The sequence below is a fragment of the Patagioenas fasciata genome, chromosome 6 (assembly GCF_037038585.1).
Source record: "Patagioenas fasciata isolate bPatFas1 chromosome 6, bPatFas1.hap1, whole genome shotgun sequence".
NCBI classification, from domain to species: Eukaryota; Metazoa; Chordata; class Aves; order Columbiformes; family Columbidae; genus Patagioenas; species Patagioenas fasciata.
The window spans coordinates 17,451,399-17,460,449 of NC_092525.1; the positions used below are offsets into that span (position 1 = coordinate 17,451,399).

At 47.2% G+C, this 9,051-nt stretch overlaps 1 protein-coding gene across 4 annotated transcripts in view; it reads right to left on the reverse strand.

Moving 5' to 3' along the window:
* MIER1 (MIER1 transcriptional regulator) overlaps window positions 1-8,990 on the reverse strand; it is a 33,201-nt gene extending 24,211 nt beyond the window's left edge. The window contains exons 1-2 of one of the 4 annotated variants that reach the window (XM_071810061.1): window positions 8,729-8,990; window positions 8,159-8,285 (exon numbers count right to left, since the gene is read on the reverse strand). Coding sequence is in view for 2 of the 4 variants with exons in the window: in XM_065841905.2 (XP_065697977.2) it covers window positions 7,666-7,674 (9 nt within the window). In the remaining 2 variants the exon portion in view is untranslated. Of the gene's footprint in view, window positions 1-7,665; window positions 7,876-8,158; window positions 8,286-8,722 lie in introns of those variants that run through there. The other 3 variants (XM_065841906.2, XM_065841905.2, XM_065841904.2) reach the window with 3 other exon arrangements.
* Window positions 8,991-9,051: the final 61 nt, after the last annotated feature.

Below are 9,051 nucleotides of genomic sequence, written 5' to 3' on the forward strand. Positions count from 1 at the left end.
TTCTATTCCTAGCTAGATGCAGTGTCATGTTACATCTCATCTCCAGCTGCTGCCCAAAGGAGCAGCCTGACCCCATGTGCTCCGGTCAATTGGGCCAGGCCCAGCATGTGCTGGTTCAGCAAGGCCACCTCAAAGGAAACTAACACTGGTCTTTTATCCTATCAGTGAGCAAAGAACTTCATCTTGGGTCTTTGCAAACAGCCCAGAGCACAAGTTTGAAGCTGAACACATGGAGAAGGATGTGTGGGAGGAGATGAGGAGTAACCCTTGCTGTGACAACCTGTTAGCATCACACATAAGCTGAAAGAGCATCCTATAATTAAAGAGTTGTCTCAAGACAATTACTGCAATTCTTGATTACTGAAACCTATTTCCTTGCCTCCAAGTGATCACGACTCCAACCAGGGTAGAACAGGTGGCTTTGAGGGCATTCACTTACGAAAATTTCCTGGCAGTAAAAATCTACATTGGTATCACTGGATCTAAAGTCCTAAGCTATGGTGTGTCAATATAACAGCAATTCCTGTGAAAAAGGACAACCCTGTTCTTCAGTGGCTTTTCATTTTCTGCTGCAGCAATTCACAGAGAAGTACAAAGCATTTTTGGCTCAAGGACACTATTGGGAACCAAGAGCTGCTACCTATAAAAAGATAATGGTACCCAAGGCCCAGCAGAGAAAAATCTATGGGATGCTTACAATATACGGGTTGACACACACAAACTGTTCTATGCATAGCACTATCAGAAAATATAGCAGTGAACATTTGTTGTGAGTTCAAAAGAATGAAAAATCGTTTATGAACTCCTTAATTTATGGGCAACCAGGGAAAACTGAAGTGACCAAGTGAGCCCTGCTCTATGGAGACACCATTGAGCACATTTGTTAATGCTCCAGATGAGCAATTTAAAGGAAATATCACTTCAGAGATATGGAGAATATGAACCTCCTGGTAAAGGGAAAACAAAAAGACATCGAGCAACAAAATATCAGGTTTGGGTGGCACTAGAAGAATCTGCCACTGGTTTTATTTAATGAGTATTTTTAGGAGTCTTGGGAAAGACATGCAGAGTAGGTATTTGCAGAAGGTTACTGACACTTGCAGCAACAACCAAGCCCAAAAAAATAATATCCAATACATTCTCTGGTGTATGGATATGGGAATAAATGGAACTGAACTGCTCCAGACACCTTTGGACTGCCAAGTGATGAACGCAGCAAACACGGAAGAATACCCAGATCTACCATGTTATGACTACAAAAACTCACTGGACTTTGGGATGCATTAGTGTAAGTTGTGATGGGAATTAAATGGTAAAAGTAAAAATAAATTGGCATCATGACAAATGTATTTAATGCAAACAGCCTTCAGGAGACATGGGTTGCGCACAGCCTGGTTTTGAGCCCTCCAGGCAGTGCCCACTCTGCAGGTTGGCAGGAGACTCGTGCGTCTGATTCCACCGTTTCAGAGCTGCTTGGACTGGAATGTGACACTCCAAAACGTGAAAGCTGGGAAAGCAATGCACTGGAGTTTGCTCTTTTCACAGCCTGCAAAGAAACACCTGAGCAGACCTGGCAGGACACTACGCAGTTTCACTTCTATCTACAAAGCTACAGTCCTAATTGTTAATACCTTTCATGCTATTTAATATCATATAATCAATAACAAAACATCTAAAAATTAGCAGTATCTGCAGTCTCTACAAGACAAATATCCATTCTGTTCAAGTTTACTCAGTTATCTTTAATAGCTCTTCAAGTGTTACATAAAATGGTGAAAAACTTAAACTAAATTTGGTCTATATTGATAGCAATAACCCTGACAAATTCATCAAGCAGATGCTCACATCTTTTTCAACACTGCTACAGGAAAATACCCCAGTTAACTTCTGGGTCGCAGTGACTTGCTTTAGTAACATTTGGGGCACAGAAAATGTTAATATTAACTGCCAAATAAATGTAGCAGTGTTAAGTATTATGTAATGACACAGAATGATGCATGAGCATCATAGAGGGGACATGTAATTACCTCACAACTATACATGTATTCGGCTTCAACATCACTAAAGCTACATTTCACTAAGCAAACTATTGAAAAGCAAATTACAGATCTGCACACAATAATACTCATTCTGTTTGTAACAACTCGCATTTATTCCCAAGATGTAGATATACAGTTACATGAATAATGAGGACTGCGTGAACCCTGAAGTTTTGAATACACATGGTTCAGACACTAGCCCTGAAGTTCCAATTGAGAACAGCAGCGTGGCAGCTAATAAAAAAATGTTGTAAGACCCGCGTCTGAGTTGTTGAAGTTTGGAAGTGACTGTGGCAGCCATTTAATAAACTGCAGTGAGCCAAGCTACACGATGGCCTGGAGAAAACAGCCGGTTACAATGTTGAAGAACATCCTTTACTCAAGGGAACGCGTGTCCCTTGTCATAAACGGGTATTCCAGTGGAAAGCTTTGAGTTCCAGCCTGTCCCTCTCTCCCTGGGTTATACAGCAAAACAACCCAAATGTCAGAGAACGGTTTGGGGGGGGAGGGGGTTTGGCACGTGGTGGTGGTGTTCTGGTTTAGTGTTTTGTACTGTTTTGTTTGGTTGGTTTGCTTTTTGTTTTTCACACCTGGGGAAGAAAACAGCAACATATTGAAGAAAAATAATAATAACACTGCTGCCCCTCATTTAACGGTTTTACACGTAAACACTGTTATAGCCAAAACTACAGTGACCTCCAAGCCCTTTTGTACATGAAATGGAAGCCTTTATATGCACGTTTACTTTTTTTTTTCCCCAGTTTGGTTGCTAAATGGGAAAATTATTGTATTTTCAGAACACAAAGGTCAAGCACAATGTTTCAACTCGCAGATCTCAAATGTGCACATCTAAGCAAACGTCCCTTGACTTGGCCATTCCCATCCTAGTCCCGATTCCATTTCAGAGTTTCTAAAGCCGACGTTTTCCCCCATGAGGACGGCCAAGCATTGGAACAGGTTCCCCAGGCTCCTTCCTTGCAGGTTTTCAAGACCAAGCTGGTTAGATCTCAGAGCCGTTGGACCAGAGACATCCCGACATCCCTGCCACCCCAAACTATCACATCATCTGTAGTTTTGAGATTTTGCAGGTTTGGTTAACAACAACAAGCCACAAACAAACACAAAACCTTAAAACAACAACAACTTCCATTTTCAAGGAGTCTTACAAAGCACAGAACACCATCTGTGCCTTATCCAAAGCACAAGCTTCCAACTGGACATTTCTAACTATTCATTGTTCATTTCTGTTACAAAGGAGAGCATCAGCCTCAACTTCTTGTAGTATTCTGAAATGTCTTCCTAAGAAAAATTGAAAGTAGAAACTGAGTGATCATATCCCACCATAGGACTTCAGATGAAACCAGATGCAGTCACATGCCAAGCATCACAAAGAAAATATTCTTATGCTCAATTTGTGACACAAACGGATTAGTAGTGAAATATTAATACAGACTAGGGATTCTGGACAGGAAAAGGCTCAAAAAGAAACTGAATTTTTCAACAGTTCCACTGTCCACCCAAAATCCATCCGCTGTACTAGAAAGAACTCCAAGTCCCAAGCAGTAAGTCCACAAACACCAATATTCCATCAAAAACAAACAAAAAAAAAATCCATGAAACTCTTCTATTACAACAGAAAAACACACTCATATTTTCCAAGATTACAAATGCAGAATTCTAAATACCATTGTTTTCAATAGCTTGTCAGAAAAACTGAGGGAACACAATCAGTGACGATAACCAACCACTTTGGAGGTTACTCTCTCACCAAAGGAGGGAGAAAACTCAATTCCCAAATCCACATTGAGTTCACAGATACATCTGTGAATTATTCTACAAAAACCTGCTCCAAAATGAAATAAACAAACAAAAAAGACAATTCGTTAAATCCAAGATCAAATAAGGAAAAAAAACCACTGCTCAACAGAATGGATTGATGTGAGCCATCAATTTTAATCATGATTTAGATCAGTCAGCAGGAAACCTTGATTTAATCTATTTTGACCTTATTTTGTATCCAGGCATTGCTCAAAAGCTCCATCCTCCCTCCCTGTTCAAGCATCTCAATTTGCAACCACATCAGCAATCGTGTTAACTTTACAACTGCTTCCTACAGGGGAGGTTAGTACACATTTATGCATATTGTCTTAAACTAATTGCATAGCTTAATAAAAATACAGAGATTAAGAATGTCAAAAAGGTTATTAGGAACAGTTATTAAAGCATATATTTCTTACGCATTATGCCCTGAAGTTGTTCCAAGCTGCATATGAAAACTAGAATTCAGTTACACTCCAAGTTTGAAACTCTTCAACTGAAAGCAGCATGACATTCAGAAAGAAGGAAAATCTTAACAGACATTATTAATTTAAAGACGACTTACTAAAGCACTGCCACACAATATCAATAAACTGATTTTCTGCTCAAAAGCAACTAAGCTTTCAGAAACCCAAACAACATTAAAGTGCACTCAAAGAAATCAGGCTGTTTAACCATCCTCTGAGCCCAGAATTGCTCCTGCTCCTCTCCCAGACACACGTGCTCCAGCTTCCCATCCTTGCCTGACACACTGGGATACCAGTTCTAATTTTTAACTCCCCAGAAACTCACTCTGCAGAAGGAAAAACTTGAGTTATCATTCCAGCGGGTCAGAAAGTTGAGGGGCGAGAAACAGGACCATGTTTTCCAGCATCAGCAAACGCTCAGAGCTGCACACGTCAAGAAGTTGTGTCAACCTCGTAGCTTGACAAGTTTGGAAGGAGGAACCTCATAACTTGACAATGTTGGCAGGAGGAATTCACCACCCTCCCGTACCTGGTCCTGCTGCCCCGCGCTCACCATTTCCCCACTGGTGCTGCTTGTTTAGTGTCCTGGAAACTGCCTGTAGGAACCTCACTGGTGCCTCCTATCGTGGAACAAAATGGAGCGACAGCAGGAATTCAGCACTTCTGGAAACTACCACAGGTTTCTAGCCACCCATCTTTTCAACACCAAAGTCTGACCCCAGCTCTTCAGGTTTTTGGAATCAGAAGATCTGACTCCCACATTCTTACCAAATACTGTAATGGCTGAATAAACAAAAAAAATGCTCTTGCAACTATGAATCCAGCATTTCAGTCAAAAATATTTTCTTCTCAACAGGCATTAAAATACTCGTATTTGGAAAAAATATGTACATATCAGCATTCTCTTCACCACAAAACTAAGTAAGCAGCTTAAAGCACGATATGGTAATATTCACAAAGCTTGAGCTCATCTTCAGTTAGAGACGTTTTCTTTCTGATTTATGAGTAGCACGATCTCCTAATGTGTTGGAATATTATTAGGATTCAAAGCAGCCACGTGACCAGGCTTCAAAGTAAAATGGAATCCTAACATGGGTTATTAATCCCAAATCTAAAATCAGTTTAATATATATTAAAATATTTTTTTTTGTCTGTTCTGTGTTCAAACTGGTAAGCTCCTACAAAAGTGAAACAGTATTTTTTTTGTTAATTTAGTTTCACTTTCTGGACCCATTTATTTACTAACCAGGCACTTTCCTCACAAATTAAAAAAGTTTCATATTTAAATTGTTTATTTTTTGTGAGGTTTATATTTCTATCATTAAAGCCTGGCTGATTCTCTAGAATGCAACATTTTAGGACACGTGAAGGATGAGTTCCTGCGCATTCCTTCCTGAAAGTCAGCACAAGATTTTCCACTGGAGGGGATGGGGAAGAGAGCTTAAATCTCTGAAAGAAAATATTATTATTTCTTTAAATTTTGCTTGTCTCCTGATCCAGAACACAGTGCAGCCGTGGAAACAGTTGTCTGCACAATTCAGCGGCTGTGAACAAATGTCGGCCAAGCCACCAGTGCTGAACTCGGCCCACAGGTGGATCAAAGCTTGCACAGCCCTTTACGCTGCTCCTGCCTCTTAACCTGAAATAAAGAGACCAAAATAGGACAAAGAATTCATCTTAGCCCTTCTTCAAAAAAGCAAAATGCTGAGGTGGGGAGGAACCAAAAACAAAGCACAACTCTTCTTTTCTTAGTAAAATATCAAGACCAACATGTAATAAAAGCCTTACATGTTGGAACAATGTCCATAAAGTGAAAAACAAAACCTGCCTGACCTCCAAATCCCACAGACTTTTTATTGCTCTCAGCAGCACGAACCCCCTACAACTCTCAGCTGCTCTCCCTGCTGTACCATCAATATAAGTACGTGACAATACAGAATAGGAAGTAATTCAGCGCACGGCCCCTGGCTCTTCAGCAACATGGCGAACTTCAGCTCCCCCCAGAACAGAGCTGGCGTGAATATTTCACAATAACGCTGCGTTTAATTAACAAAACTCACAAGCAATTGGTGAAACTTGAGACAAAGACCCTGAACACTCTGATGCCCCAACGTCTCCCCAAATGTACAGATGACAAGAGTTTAATAGCCACAGTTTTTCAGCCAAGAAATTACTCAAGGATCAAACCTGTGATTCTGTGCCACTCAAGATACAGAAAAAAAAAAACCAACACAACAGACAGGTAGATTCTTTTAACTTCTAAAATTAGATTAGTACATTTCGTACCAATAACAGGAAGAATGCTTCATTACAGATTTCATTTTGGAGGGAAAGATAAAATAAATTTAAGTAAAAATTCTCACGCATTCAGGAATTTTAAGGGAAGAGACAAGAAACCTCATCTGTAAAATATTCTAATCCAGATACCTCCAGCCCCCCCCCCCAAGTCTATCTGGAAGAAACGCCTTTGAAACACGCATTTCCAATCCATTTGTCAACACTGTTCAAGCAGCAAATTACCTACAGATTGGAATCTTACGATAAGTTGAAGAAAACTTAATGAAGTATCTATACATCTGTCCTAACTTGCCTCCTAAGCAGCAGAAGAGCTGCTCTTCCAGCTCCTATTGGGATGGACAAGTCCACACCTCAACAATCAAGCACGTATCTTGCTCCGTCTCCACGTAAAAGGTCAATAAGCCTTTTCCCATTCCCTGTGACTCCCCTGAAGAGTCTTTCTCCCTTTTTCAGCAGCTCTCCCCCCAATTCTCCTTTGCCTTAACGTCTACATAAAGCTATTTACAGAAAACAAATACGTGTTTTATGCCCCAGCAGCGGTGCACCGATCAAAGCCCGGGTGGGACAGAGACAGCCTGTGGGAGCTGGAGAGCACATCCAGCTCCCCTTCACGGGGATTATGCTCCCCCATCTCCCATCGCCCCCAAAGACGAACCCTGTCCCAAGGAAGGCACAGGCCCTGCCCCACCGCCCCCTGAGCAGCCAGGGCTCCTCTCCAGCACCCCCTGAGCGGTCCAGCCCCGGCCCCCGGGCCCGCGTTCGGGGCTCAGACTCCCACCCGATGCCGCCCTGGAGCGGGAGGCGCCGCTCGCAGCTCCCGGCCCGCCCGCGCCCCACGGCCGAGCCGGGCCCGGCGCCCCGGGGTGCGGCTCCCCGTCCCGGGGCAATAGGCCCCGGAGGGGCGCGGGCGGCGGGGCTGCGGGCGCGGGGCGGTACCCCGGAGCCCCCCCGGCCCCACAACTAACTTGTGGGACGCTCCGCCCGGCCGCGGCCCCGCGCAACAAGTTCCCGGGCCGGCCCCCGCCCCGCCGCGCCGCTCTCACCTCCGCCATGTTCGCTGTGCGGCCAGGCCGGCGGGAGGCGCGGGGGGACGCGGGGAGGGTCGGGGAGGGGCGGGGAGGGGGGTCACATCGCCGCCGCGGCGGCGGAAGCGGCGCCGGCGGGTCACGGTCTGCGCGGCGGGGGCCGGGGAGCGGCGGGAGGGGGCGGGCGGAGGGAGGGGGCACGCTGCGCACTACGTCACCGCGCACGGCTCCTCCGCCACCGGCCGCTCTTTCCACCCCCCCACCCTGCGCTCCCCGCGGACGCGGGAAGCCTGCTGGGCGCGTGCCGCCCCGCCCCGGCGCGCAGCGCGCCCCCCCGCTTGTCACTCAGGCGCAGGCCCCACCCCCTCGCCTGTCACTCAGGCGCAGGCCCCGCCCCGGCCCTGTCAGCGCTGAGGCCCCGGCCCCTCACGGCTCCGGGAGCGATCGCGGCCATTGACGCGTCGGTGCCGCTCCTTCCCTCCCTCCCTCCCCACCCGGCAGCCATACTCACGCGGACCGCGGCAGCTGTATCACGGCCGGCGCAGCGCACAGGGAGGTTCTCGGGGAACGGCTGTTGAGCGGGGCTCCGGCTGCGTGTGCCACTCGGGTGGGATAACACCAACAGCGCTACGTTGGTCCTACGTAAAGGAGGAGAAAAGTAAAATAAAAACCAGGCAACCGGTCCTAATTCTTGTCTGTTTTCCCCCAAGCCCTGCCCGGGTGTCCCGCCTGCCCCGGTTGGGCTGTGTCCGGGACACGCACCGCCCCGCGGTGAATGGGGAGAGCGCCTGAGCCGGGCGGTGCGATCGCTTCAGAAAGCGAGGGCGCTATCGGCTGTTCAACACTTTGGAAAAGCCTCTCTGGGGGAAAACCTGCGGCTGCTCTCCCCTGCCCGGGGGCTGGGCCGGGCCCGGTGCCGGGGCACGTACAACCTGCGGGTCTCTGAGCTGCCCCTCGGCCACCAGTTTTCCCCACGGAATCCTCAGGAACGGTGGGGCGCTGCTGAAAGGAAAGCACCCACGCATGCAACTTTACTGACTCAAGCAAATGAGAGAAAAATAAAAACGAAACAAACCCTCACTTCCCCCTCAGAAGCCCAGAACTGCCCCGATCCCCGCCACCGAGCAGCACGGTGGGGCGGAGGGAGCTCCCGTTTCCCCGGGCCGCCGAGGACCTTTGTGCTTCAGTGACAAAGGGGGAGCGGGAGCTGCTGCGGCCCTGGCGGCAGGGGAGGAGTCCCGGGCTAGGCAGGGGGCGGGCGGCGAAGGGGTGAGGCGGGCACGGAGAGGGGCCCGGAGCCGGGGGAACCTCGCCCGGCACTGACCCGCCGGGTCCCTCCTCAGGCGGGCGGACGGGGGGAAGAGCGCGGCCCGGCCTATCGGCGGCGCCGTCCTTTCCAGCCAA